Raw genomic sequence first — 13268 nt, 5'->3', positions numbered from 1 at the left:
GGCACATGCCCCGTCCTGCCTGCGGCGGGCTGGGGGTGCTCCCCGGAAGTGTGCCTGGTGCTCCGGGCTTCCAACGGCGGTGGGCGTTCACGGGCTTATGGGAGGCTGGGGGACCAGAGACTGCCGCCAGGCCAGAGAGCGTGGTCACCTCAGAGCTCCCCGCACAGCAGCCTGCGGAAGGGCAGGAGAACGGGGCGAGGCGGGGGCCGGGAGCAGCGGGAAAGGAGCCCAGAGGTGGGCTCGAGGTCCAGGCCGGGCCCGTCCGCCTGGGAGCCAGGAACCCTGGAGTCTCGGGCACCGTCCTGGGGGCTGCAGGTGCCTTGCATCACTGGGGTGGTCAGCTGGTGGGGTCGGTGGGACTGGGGCGAACAGGAGAACCGTGGGTCGAGCCCCTTCGTCCACGCTCCGTTCTTGGTGGGGGGCGTGGGCACCCGCGGAGGGCTCTGTTTGGAGATAGCCGCCTTCTCACGGGGTCGAGGCCTTTCAGCCCTGACTCACCCGCCGTTTTGTTGTGTTCCGTTTCCGCCCCGTGCGTGGTTTCCTCTCGTGGTCAGCCTCCGCTTCCTCCCGGCCCGGGACGCCTGGCTGCTGCAAGCCCGGGGGCTGACTGGCTCTTCTGGCCACGGAAGTCTTCGTGCTGACGCCAGTTCCTTCTTGACGATGAGGGCGGCGGGGCGTTGTGCGCGCGCTCCTGCTGTTCGCCCTCTCGGGGGCTTCGCTCTTCTCCTCCAGTGGTTTTCGTGCCCTTCAAGTTAGGCATCAGAGGAAGCGCATTTATCCACGTGCTTTTCCACGCACGTGCCCAGAACGCTCGGTTCCGAGGGCAAAAAACACACGGCGTCTACCCACACCCTGGTTACCGCTCTATGATTATAGACCTGGTCAGGCTGGTCTCTTTGGCTCGTCCCAGACAACTTGCAGAGACGCTGATTTGTTCCCCCCCGAGACGCACGTGAATCAGCTGTGACTCAGCTGCAGACTTTGCTGGGGGACGCAGAATCACTTCACCAAAACCTGGCCGCGTGCTCTGCAAAGTCTGCCCCGCGTCCTCTTAACAAAATGACCAGGTCGTTCGGGGCGAGAGGCGAAAGTCCTCTGTGTTTCGTTACTTTTACCAGGGGTCCCCTGTCAGCAGACGCCTTATTTCTCATGCGGTCTGCTGTTCTTGGCTTCGCGCGGGGAAACAGCAGCAATGGTGGAGAGGGAACTAAAAATCTGAAGGCACGTTTAACTCACCACCTATCAGGTGGATCGGCTCGTGTTCCTAAACAGCAAAGCGAGGAGGCAGAGCTCTGACACTCTGGGTACGCGACTTGGGTAGAAAGCTCGGCCGTGTGGCTCAAGCAGGATTGTGTGGCCGACAGCTTACCCCACGCTGGGACCGTGAGCTCGTCCAAAGGCCACACCAAGGACAGCACCGGTCACCCAGGCTAGACCCCCATTTCCCTGGAACTTTCCAGATTCTGAACAGTGTGATGGAAACAGAAGGAAGCCATTGTTGCTCTCACAGCGTGAAATACGGCCACGTTTTGAGACCCGGAGGCAGCGAGTAGAAGCAGACGGAGTTGGAGTCAAGGCCGCGGTACTGGCTTCTTTCCTGCGGTGGTGTTGGGAGCTTCTCGAAGCTCCTCCTCCCTCCGCTTGTGTGGTCTTCTGCATGTGGTACGTGCCTGTAACTGCAACATTTTCGTCCTAGCTTTTCCTCTTCTGAATTGGCAAACAATTCTTTTCTTTGTTTTTTTTGTTTTGGTTTGGTTTTTGGTTTTTTTGCCAAATTGCCTGAATTTGGTAATGCTGACCTCACTCAAAGAGCCAAGACCGTCTTCTAAGTTCCTTTGTGCCTTCAGGTCCTAAGAACAATCAGAACTTTTGTACTTATGTTACGTGGCATTACATACAGAATAATAAAGTAGCTGCTGTTGTATATTTCTGTTATTTTGGAGGGAACCCCAAAGAGCCTTTGGAACATGGTCGGAACAGGGATAAGCCCGTGCACGTGCACCTGCCGCCTCTCAGAGCCTCACCTGATGGTACTCCTCTGACCGTGGCATCCCAGGAGCACCGCTCTTGAAGGCCAAGGCCCGGAGGGCGGGATGCACTGAGTGGCTAATCCGGGACTGGTTCCATAGTTCATTTCAGCGAGACGCCGTAATCGCTGCAGTTGGGAAACCCCACCTCGGTTCACGTCACCCCAACACGCGCCAGGCCGTATCTCCCCGGACACTTGGGAGAAACGCGACGTGGCCTGACTAGACCGCGTGAGGGGTGTCGGCCGTGAACGCTCTGTGTTCCGATCACACGAGGGTCTTGGGTTTCTTTGCTCTCAAAGACACATGTTTGCAAAGAAGTCCTTTCTTACTCACAGAAGTGATGAGTTTCATGCCTATCTAATATTTTTAATCAGTGAAAATAAAAAATAGACATGAGTTTTCAAAACCCCATCCAGCTTGCTATTCTAACTCCACCTGCTACAAAGTCTGACCTGGACCCGTCCGCCGGCAGGAAGGTTGATGGGAAGATAGTCCCTTGGACGGCGGTGCCGCGGAGGGGTGTCAGTGGCCTGTTGCCACTTCAGTCCCAGGTTTCAGGAAACGCCGACAGCCCAAATGTGCTCAAGAGCCTGTGACGTTCCTGCCCCCCTGTATTGGGCCGTCAGCGTTGGTTACGGTCGCTGCCACTCACTCATGAGGGGATGTAGGTGACGGGAAGGAACGTGAAACAAGATGTAGGAGAAAAGCAGTAGCTTTTCTACTTAACGAGGCTTGTAGACGGGCGTAAGTAGGCAGTAGCTGCTCGGGGGGAAAGGGACGTCGAGCGAGTGGAGGCTAGAGCCCGTCTTGCACTCACGGCGCTTTTCCTAGAGAAGAAGATCAAGGATGGTCAGGTGGATCGTGCCGGGTCCCAGCTTTGCCCGGGTTCTTCAGAAGGGGCACCGATGGTGGCCGTCCTGGTTCACAGCACGGGCACCCGGGGCAGCCGTGCTCACCTGCCGGGGATGGGACCCTGCCCCCGGGTGAAGAGAACACACCTGTCTCTCAGGCAGTGGAGACGATGTAGAGCTGTAAACATCGCAGTCAGTGTTCTAACTATTGGTTTGGTTTTATGTGGTTTTAGTCGTAATATTGATCGCGAAATACCAGATTGACAGAGGATAGAGAGGTGTGTGTTTATCAAAGAGCCATATGGTGTTTAGATGGGGGACAACAACCTCATTGTCCTGGGGAGATCCTGCAGATGGTGGGGGGCACTTGGGCCTTCTCCGTGGCCTGCACCCGGCCGGAGTTTCACAAGCATCTTTCTAGTCTTCGGTGGTGGGCGAGGCGCGTCTGAAGGCCGGGACCGGTCTGCAGCGGGCCGGAGCCCTTCCCTGGCTGCGCCCCCCCAGACCCCACGGCGGGCGCACGGAAAGGGGTGTGGGTGCCTCTCGGGACAGAGACACAGCTCACCCTGTGCCGCCACCCCCACTCATCCCGCTGCCTCTGTCCTCGTAGTGATGGCATGGCTTTCTCAGATTAAAGGTTATTCCCCCTTAATACTTAGGAAAAATGTTTATTTTAAGCTTTAAAAAAAAACACATCTCTGGTTGAAACCCTGATGTGGGCCGTAGACTGTCTCCTGCATTTAATTCGGTGGAATGTTTACCTCAGCCCTTTATTTTCTAAACTGTCTGGCCTTCTGCTCATGCCGCAGTGAAATCCTGCCCCTCCTACTCCTTGACCCAGGACCCCTGTGGGAGGCTGGGCCCTGGGTTCCCTCCAGCGACCAGCACATCACCTGCCCACCCCACACTCGGAGTCCTCTTAGAGACCTTTGATTTCTGTGGTTAGTCAGTGGTGTTCATTTCTATTCTTTGGGCTCTTAATTAAGCCTTTGTGCGGCACCTTGACCCAACCAAACTGTTGACGTTTCAGCTGCTGGGTCTCTAACTGCCACCGAGCCATGGCTTTTACTGAAGGAGCAGCCGCTGGTGCTTTCTGCCCTTCATCCCTCTGTGACTGTCGTCTGGCCTGTCCACTGCTCCACTCGCAGCCTGAACCCTGAGCCTAGGGCTTCAGGGATGTCCCTACCCAGCAGCCTAGTACCTGTGGATAAAGATGAGAGTTGACCGGATCACCCTGGGCCTTGGCTGGTTACAAGCCTCTCCGGGTCTCATCTCCTAAGGGACCCTAGCGACCTGTGCGTAAGCTTCTGCGGTGAGAGAAGGACGCTGCGTCCCTCGCTGGCTCCCAGGGCTTCCAGACAGAAAAGGGAGTCACGTCCTGAAGGCCCCCAGCACCTCCTCCCTGCAGTCAGATCAAGAGGGGGCCGCTTCCTGAGGAGGTGATGCTGTGAAAGTCTCGTCCAGGAAGGGCCTCCTGCAGGCCAGACGCTTGCTCATCTGGGCCATCTGAAGAGCTGGGTCAGTGTCTTGAAAAGTAACACCACCGGGTATGTCAGTATCATGGGCCGAGGAAGGACAATTAGATTGTCCACCTCCATGTCTTCTGATAAACAGCCCGGTACCATATCGCAGCAGACGTAGCGGATGGAAGGTTGCCTTCCGCATTTTACTCTGCAACGTAACGTCGTACCTAGAGGTCTAGTCATTTCAGCGAAAGAGGCCGTTGGGAAAGTGACTCAGTTTTTTAAAAGAAACTTAGTCGTTTGTCCTCTGATTCGGGGCAAACCCAATCACCAGACTCTTTTTACGTGCTTATTTGCCAAAACACAAAATGCTTTCTCCCCCTTTCTCACGCAGAATTGGTGGCCCCTTCATCCGACTCATGTGACTTCCCAAGGACACCCGTTCTGTGTCCTCCTCACCCTCGCCGTTATCACCCTCCTTCTTATGTGGTCACGATGCTCACAGGGCATGGCCGTTTCAGAAGGACTGATTGTTTCATCCGTATATTTATCTTATTTCCTTACGATTACTCGTAGCTTGCTTTTGATCTCGGGGACTCTGGCTCTTTTCGTCCATAATGGCACTTCTGTTCCACGTCATCCGTCTGCATTCTGACCTGATCCCCGTGGCAGGATGCTGCGCCATCCCCCTTCGTGGATGTCCCCGGGCACTCCAGGGCCCGACGCTCTTACTCTCCATGCTGGGATCTGCGTGTTTCCAAAATGCATCCATTCAGTTCGGCTGCCTTTGAAGCAACACCTGTTACCGGTTTTCTCTCCTCCCGTGACGAAGAAGACATCGCTTACTTGAACCTTGGTTGTTCCTGAATAACTGTATTCAGGACTATCTGTACTCCCCTTTCTGTGTTTAGTGAGCTGCACTTTGGTACCAGACCTGGGTCCTGACTCTTTCCGTGTCGCTTGTTGGAGGGGCTCTCCTTAGTGGCCGGCTCACCACGAGCCTTTGGGCACTTGCGATTTTGCCGATTAACGTTCCAAAGCATTTCCCATATTTTCTGGTTCTTGTGCCCTTCAGGGGCCTTTCTTTTGAAAGAAGAAGAAGAAGAATGACAAGGATTTCTGCTTCTTAAAAAAAGATTAACTCTCAAACTTCCTTCCTGAAGTCGTAAGCGACTTCTTACTGTCATGCGTAAAATCGCGCTCCCAAGTCAGGATGGAGGTGGACGCGGTGGGGAGGTTTAGCAGAAGCAGAAAGTCTGAGCCAGGTGGGATGGCACCAAATTTAGGCCTCACCAAGGATCAGAAAAGTGGCAGCAAACCCTCCTGAGATGGAAGTGTGATCCAGCTGAACGTGCGTCTCAGAGCACTGGTGGCCGCAGCGGGAAGCTAGGTGCTGTCAAACAGCACAAAACCAGAGCAGTGTCGGCACGCTGGGCGCAGGCCTCCCGTGAGCTGTGTGACCTCGGCAGGCTTCTCAGCCTCCCTGTGCCTCCGTTCCACCTTTGAAAGGATGACGACGGTATGTTTCTCGTAGGGTGGTCATGGGGAGCAGATGAGTTAATACGGAGTTGAGAACGGCGTCTGGGATGTGTTGTGATAGGACTGTTGGTCGCTGAGTTGCACAAAAATAATAGAATGTAACAGACGTTGAAAGTTGTATCAATAAAGCAGGAGGGGGAATGAGGTTTTGATGTAGAAGCAGAATTAGAAATGCAGGAAACGGGCAGGTGGAGAGGCAAGTAGCCGAGACTTCCGTGGAGCTCTTACAGAGAACACGCGTGAAGCACAGGGCTGGTGTGGACGCACCTGCCCGTGCCCCGCAGCCCGTGGGAACCTACGTAGCTCGAGCGTGCCCATCGCAGGCAGAATGCCCGGGTGCTGGCGAAGGTCTGCGGCGTTAATCGCTTAGTGGTGGCACCCACGTTTGGCATAGATGCAGAGGATTGCACTTAGAAGCCGGCGACTCAGAGACGACACCAGGAGCCACCGATGGAATGTGGAAGGACAGAGGCCACGAGCAGCCCTGACGAGGCCTTTCTGCACCTAGTAACCCTTCCCAAACCCAGCAAGGTGGGCCACTCTCTCATCAGTTTTGCTTTGTATGCAGCACCTTTTAGCCACCCGCAGAACTTCATCGCGTCGACAGATACATCACCTTAGCAGCCCAGGCTTCAGAGATGGCTGTGGCGGATCGAACACACTCGGCCCCCTCTTCCAGAACAGGGAAGCGTGAGAGTCAGTGCGTACCTGGGGATGGCAGGGAAGCAAAGCCTCTGGCTCCTGTAGGCCCCTCGCTCTGCATAGAAAGTCATTTACATTCTCAGGAGATCTGTGGGGTTCTCCTTCCAGGAGCCTTTAACTTCTGCGTTTGGAAATTCAGCTCTGAAACCCAACTACGCAGAGAAAGCAGGGCCTACGCGGTTATTTAAGAAGTAGGTTTTTTTTAATGTTTTTAAGTGAAACGGACTCTACCCTCCCCAGGGTCAGCTCGGCAGTTAACGGACTTGTGGCCCCCAGCGCCTCAGCCGATGGTGGAGCTGGGCCTGGCCACCAGGTCTTGGAGCTTCTTTGGAGCTGGGTTTTGATCTCGGAGGAATCTTAGTTTCCGGCTGGGGTCAAGCTGGTAATTCGGCAACCCTCCTGGCGGCCCTTGAGTTTCCTCCTCCAGCCACTTCCCCGGCTGTCATCGCGGGCCACCCGAGCCAGAGCCAGAACCACAGCTGGCTCTGGGGGAACCAAGATTCCTGTCCGCACTGAGGCCCAGTCCTAAGGGGCCCAGACCCGTACTGCGACCAGGGCAGATAACTAGACCTCCAAAATCCTGGAGTTTCGGGCGTAAATAAAGCCCACACGCTCGTGTCTTTTCTGTGATCCCATACGTGTGACCGACACATCTGTGGTCCAGAGAGCGATGCTCGCTTCAAGAATGTGAATGAGTCTCACACACCCGTGTGCTGCAGTTTACTTGCCAGCTCATGGTGGTCATGCTGAGTTACGGGCTGAGCCCTCATCGCACTGGCTGCTGCCTGGGGCTCCAGGCCGTGGTCCCTCTGCCACAGGTATTTGTGGAGAGCTGGCTGCAGCTCACAGCACCGTGTCGTGGGCCCCTGGGGGCAGAGGGCAGTGTCGTATCCTCTCCGGAGCACGCACTAGGTGGATAGAACACTGAAGCAGGAAAACCCTGCACATAAACGTGGACAAAAGCAGACGGCGCGAGCGGAGTGCAGGAATTACAGTGGAGGGCGACGGCGACAGGCAGCCCCTCTGGGCCGAGTGACCTGCGGTTCAGTCCAGAACCTATGAGAAGGCCCTGTGGTAGCATGTTCTGGTTCCCTGTTTGAGAGCCCGGCTTGGGCTGCTTTTGGACGGCATCGGCGAGTCTGGGAGGCCGGTGCTGGGAGCGGTGGGTGTGCCTGGCAGGTGGGGTCGGCGGGGCCCCACGGCAGACAGAAGACCGGGGAGGGGCACAGAGGCATCCGTCACGAGGGCTCAAGGTTTGGTCGGAGCGGCAAGGTGATCGCGGCCCCCGAGAAGGGGTGAAGGAGTAAAGCTGGCTGGGGTGGGGACGCGGCACTCAGAGCGCCGGCCTGTCTGATGCTCGACAGACCTGGCATTTTGTACGTGTTATGAACCAGACCCTCCAGGGGGAGAGGTGCTGTACGCAGGGCCCCCAGGACAGCCTGGGGGGGCCACGGCCCCTGGGCCCTCCTGCCCCGTAGCCACTGCTGCGGGGCTCGTCGGAGCCTGAGGGCAGATCTGGAGCCTTTAATCGTCATATTAGAATGTGTCCAGAACAGTGCTGCTTTGAGGGAAGCTTTCCTCTAGATAGAACAAATGAAAACAGTCTTGGGGCGCCCGGCTGGCTGAGTCAGAAGAGCATGTGACTCTTGATCTCGGGGTTGTGAGTTCGAGGCCCACGTTGGGTGTCGAGATGACCAAAAAATATATAAAGAAAAAAACAGTCTTTGTGGCATGGCCCATCCTTTGCTTTCTTTTTCACCTGAACCACCGAAATTGCTTAATTTTGCCCTGACTCTGGCCACATGACCCCAAACAAGCTGCCTGGCCTCAGCGTGGTGGGAGACAAGAGAAGACCTGGGTTGTGCTCGCCAGGGGTGCGGGGGCGCGGCTGTGCGGGAAGGAGGCTTCCAGACGGCCGGCCGTCCTTCCCGCTGGAGGTGGAGGCTTCCTGTCAGTGCTAGAATCCCCGGGGGGCAGCCAGCTCCACCAGAATGGAGGTGGCCAGGGGACTGGTGATCCTCATGCCCCGTCGCCAGGCCTGCACCCCCGAGGCCGGCAGGACTTGGGGGGGAGCAGGTGCTGTGCCTGAACTGAACTGAGCCAGCCCCAGGCCAGCGAAGCCTCCGGTGAACGGGCAGGCAGGAAGGCAGCGGCTCTCTCCGCCCTGCAGCCCGGAGCTGCCCCGATCCGGCTTTTTCCGTGCGCGGTGGTTGCTCCCGAGGGGGAGGGGTAACGGAGTCGTTGGAGCACAGCGCAACCCGGGCAGTAATGGGATCCGTCGGTTGTGACTTCCTGAGCGCTGAGAACAGAGAGATCCCGAAGCTGATCGCGGGTTCGGTCTGTACTACAGGCTGGGCGGGCGAGGCCCCCCCCCCCCCCCAGGTCTCAGAAGGCACCTGCCTACGTCTCCGCAGGGCGGAGCGGGCCCGCTTATGCGTCCTTTCTTGCGCGGAGCTGCGCACTGGGACCGCACACTCAGCGACTGTGCTCCCCTTATGATCATCGCTAATAACGATGCAAGAAGTCAGCCTGTACTTTTTAAAGAGTTATTTGGAACATGAGTGTTTTAACGAGTCACGAATTAGGGAAGATTTCATTCTCTTCGTTCTGATGCTTCTGGTGGGGAGGAAGTCGGCACTATTATCCTGCTTATATTTTTAATGAGGTTTTAATTTAGGAATCCCTAAAGAAGGCAGGTTTGTTTTTTTTTTTTAAAGGAGTAATGTTGCCCCCCTACCCCTACCCTCGCCCCAGGCAAAAGAAGCCAGAGGGCTGAGCTGCAGGAGGCAGCCTGGTGCCCAGAGGGAACAGCACGGGTTGGGCCCTGCCCTGTGACTCTGCCTGGGCCCACAGTGTGGTCCAGAAGGGACCTACCCCCACTCCACTCCAGCTTGCTTACCTGCGCAAGACGGCAGTCAACAAATCAGAGACTCCCAAGGCTGGGGACGTCTCAGGAGAAACTTCAGAGACCTGGGCCCCCCTACAGACCAGTGAGTTAGCATCTCAGGGAGGGGCCTATGAATCTGCATTTAGGAGAGTCTCCAGGGTCTTAAGCGGCCACAGGACTGAATGATCATGAAGGTTCTTTCGGATTAGAACATCTGTGCTTCTTAGCGTTAATTCTGCCAACATTCATGGTCTCCCCTGGGCGGGGAGGGGGCTCAGCCCCCTGGCTCCTCTTTACCAGGAGGGTGGGGTGGGGGTTCTGTTACAAGTTCATAACAGCAGACGGCATCTGGACCCTTCCTTACCTGAGAGAAGTCGTCACAAGGCCTCATAGCTTCTGACTCTGTCTTTCGGGAGGAACAGAAGAAGCCTGCCTGTTTGCAAGGGAAGATTTGGGTGTCGCTCACTGACCTCAAAACCAGTTTAACTCTTCATCTCTGGCAAGCCGGCTGCCACAGCTTGTTTCTTCTAAGCTGCTTGAGTGTTTCTTTGGGCTTTAGCCATGGGTTTGGAGTTCTGGTCCTGCCCCGGCTCAGCGTGTCCAGCAGGGAGGACGGAAGATACAGGGAGACGAGCCAAGCCTGAGCTCCCCTCGTGGCCAGGATGCTCAGCCCTGTGCTGGCAAAGGTCTGGGGAGCACAAGCCTTCCCGCCCACTGTGGGCCACGTCTCCGGTGGGGTCACAAAGCTCCATGAGGCAGATCGGGCCCCACGGGACCCACCACAGAGGGGAAGGGCCGCCGGCGGGCTTGGCCCAGCCCAGCAGATTGAGGGGCCTGGGCACTGCTCCTTACAGAGATAGGTGCTCCCAGCCAACTGCTCCTGCTGCCTGGCTGAGGCCTGAGAGGGTGGTGGGTTCACTGGCCGCCGTTCCTACCTTTGCAGCTCAGTGCGGGTAAACCGTGACCTCCCGGATGCCCCCTGAGCTTGGGAGCCGGCCACCCTGAGCAAGGGGGGCGGGTGCTTCAGGCAGGGAGGTGGCTTCCGAGTCCCTCCAGTCCCTCCCTGGCCTGTGTGAGGTCCCACCTTGGCCTGAGAGAAGAGTCACTGAAGGCCGGGTCGTTCCGGGGAGAGGGCGCGTCCCACAGAACCCTCGGCCCGGCTGCCGGAGAGCGGGGTGCCCCTCCTGGGAGATCTGCAGACCCCCTCAGTCCCCCGTGAGGGCAAGGGGCTCCCGGAGGCAGGAGGGAGGGAGCAGCTGGCACCCTGCGGGGAGCCTCAGAGCCTCCTTTGGATCAAAACCCGTTTTGATTTTCCTCCCCACGTGAACGCTGGGGGAGCATGGCTAGAAGATTCTCTGACCAGCCAGGGAGTAGTGTGTCCCCCTTGTAGCTCTAGTTTAGTTAAATCTATTTAGCCTTTACTTTCTATGGTTACTTGTCAAATCAGGAAATAGGTTCATATTCTGCCTCTCATCAAAAGACCTTTAAGAAGGTCTCTTAAGTATTAAATGACATCAGCTGGGAGAGTCCGCCGCGAATCCGGCCTGAAAGGTGCCGGTTTTGCTGTTTGGGGATAGTTGCATCAGCCGTTAGCAGGCGAAGTGGGCTCGACCCTCACGTGGCCTGGCAGTTCTGCTCCTCCCGGTTGGTGAACTAAGTCAAGCCGTCACCATCGCCCCTCAGGCCGAAGGTTGTGCAGACATCGCCGCTGCGGGTCCTCGGGCCAGGGCCCGCTCCTGCGCCCGCGTCCTGCTCCGGTCGGCCTGCTGCGTCCCCTGCAAGGAGAGCCCGCTCCCCCGCAGACTGGCCGCCGTGAGCCGCCTGCCCCCTTCCCCAGCAGGAGCCCTCCCAGAGCCTGCTGCGGACGAGCAAAGGCCCGGCAGTTCCCGGCCCACGGGGAGAGCGGCCGCCCGCAGGCTCCCGCCTCCCGTGGAAGACAGGCCGGGCTCAGAGAAGGGAACCGTCTGGGGTGAAGTGGGGTCTCCGGAGGCCCGGCAGATCTGAGGGTCCTCACAAGGGGAGATGGGGTTGAAGCGGAAGACGGAGGCTCTTGATGATAGTCCACGAAAGGGGTTCCTCGCCGTGAAAGCCAGAGGGCACGTGGTGTGCTGTCCAGCCCCGCGTGGGGCCGGGGCCGGGGCCTCCCACAGGGGCGGCCAGGTTCCTGGGGCAGCGGCGGACTTTGTGCGCACAGTTTTGCGTTTCCCGTAAGTAACGGTTATCGAAAATCAGCGTGTGTATTTTAGGCCAAATTCCAAAGGAGTTACTCATTTTTTCAGCAAACAAGCAGAGCCACAGTCGTGTTTTCCAGCACCCACGGGACAGGGGGCTGCGAGGGTGGGGCCCCAGGACCTCCTCCCCCACGGCCGCCGCCTCGTCCTGGGGCCCGGGCTCCTTCCGACACTCCCCTCTGAGCCTGGCCCTCAGCGAGATTTCATAGGATGCCCCCGGTGGCGCTGGATGGCCGGGCGTGGTCCTGTGGCTGCAGGGACAGGGGACTGCTAAACATATCCGCTGTTTTGGCCCATCGGCTCGGGGCCAGGGATCTCACGCACGGTGACCCCCACAGCCGCCCTGCAACGTGTGCACCACGACTCCCATTGCGCAGATGCGGAAACAAAGGCCCAGAGGGTCACCCAGTTCGCAGTTGCCCCCGCGTCAGTGCTCCGGGCCCCCTGCTGTGTCCTCTCCCTGCCCCTCTTGTTCTGGGGGATCCGGCAGGGGAGGGGGGGGCGGGTTTCCAGCTGCTCCTCATTTCTGGATCCGTAGAATCCCCACCGCGCTGGGTTCCCAGGCACCACATTCCCAGCCACGCCGCGGGCCGCGTCGGAACGAACGCCACGACTTCTCGGCCTCTCTGGGTTCCGAGTGCCTTCGCCGGAGCCCCAGGGGCACCACCGCCACCCGCGCCACCCAGGGGCCACCGCTCGGGCTTGCGTGGCTCACCCAGTGTCCTGTGTTCTCTCAACAGCAAATGAAGCTCATGGCCGAGAACCTGAAGGAGGAATCAAGGGAAGGCCGTAAGGAGGAGGAGGAGGAGGCCTGAGGGCCGCCCGGGCTGCCCTGCACGAGGGCACGGGGGCACCTGGACCCGGACCCCATGCGTGGCCCATGAGGCGGTGCCCGGTGGCAGGCAGCCCCGCCCCCCGGTGTCCTGGTGGGGGCCCGTGGAGCCCCCCGCCAGGCCGCACGCCGATGCGGCTGTCCCCCTCCCCCCACCCCTACCACCACCCCCCCCCCCCCCCCCCCGCACCGCCCCGGGGCCTCACCCCTCGCAGCCAGCCGCTGTCACGCCCGTGGCCCGGGCCGAAGGGGCCGCCTGCCGAACCCCAGTCGAGGGGGGGCGTGCGCCGCGAGGCCGTGTCGCCGGCACCCGGACAGCTGCGACCACCCCTTCCCCGTTTCTGTTTCGCGGTGTGTCCCCCGAAACCACAGTAACGAAGCCATTAAAGGCAACGCGCACCTCTCTGACTCCTCCTTAGCGCACGTGGCCTGGGAGGCCCCCCTTCCGAAGCCAGCCCCGGGTCACGTCGTCGGGGGGGGGGGGGGGGGGGGTTGGAGCCAGAGGCGGGGTGCCGGCTGCGGGCTCGGCTGGGGGCGGGGCGCCCGTGCGCCACCCGCGGAGCCTGGGGCCGGGCCTGGGGCCCAGGCCATCCTCGTCCTCGGTCCTCGTCCTCGGGAGGTGAGGCTCTGTCCCCGCGGGGGGCCTGGCCAGGGCCGCTGGGGGGGCTGCCTCCGTGCCCACGGCCCCAGGCGGAGGGAGGGAGGGCCGGCTGCCTCGCCCGGCACCCCGGTG

At 59.1% G+C, this 13268-nt stretch overlaps 1 protein-coding gene across 1 annotated transcript in view; it reads left to right on the top strand.

Moving 5' to 3' along the window:
- The window catches only part of ANO10 (anoctamin 10), a 264223-nt gene extending 251528 nt beyond the window's left edge, over nt 1-12695 (top strand). Inside the window, exon 13 of the mRNA XM_042903443.1 lies at nt 12444-12695. Within this exon, the coding sequence (XP_042759377.1) occupies nt 12444-12518 (75 nt within the window). The 3' untranslated portion in view covers nt 12519-12695. The remainder of the gene's footprint in view (nt 1-12443) is intronic.
- The last annotated feature ends 573 nt before the right edge of the window (nt 12696-13268 follow it).

This window comes from Panthera leo, chromosome C2 (genome assembly GCF_018350215.1).
Source record: "Panthera leo isolate Ple1 chromosome C2, P.leo_Ple1_pat1.1, whole genome shotgun sequence".
In the NCBI taxonomy this organism is placed as follows: Eukaryota; Metazoa; Chordata; class Mammalia; order Carnivora; family Felidae; genus Panthera; species Panthera leo.
This window is presented reverse-complemented; position numbering and strand designations above follow the sequence as displayed.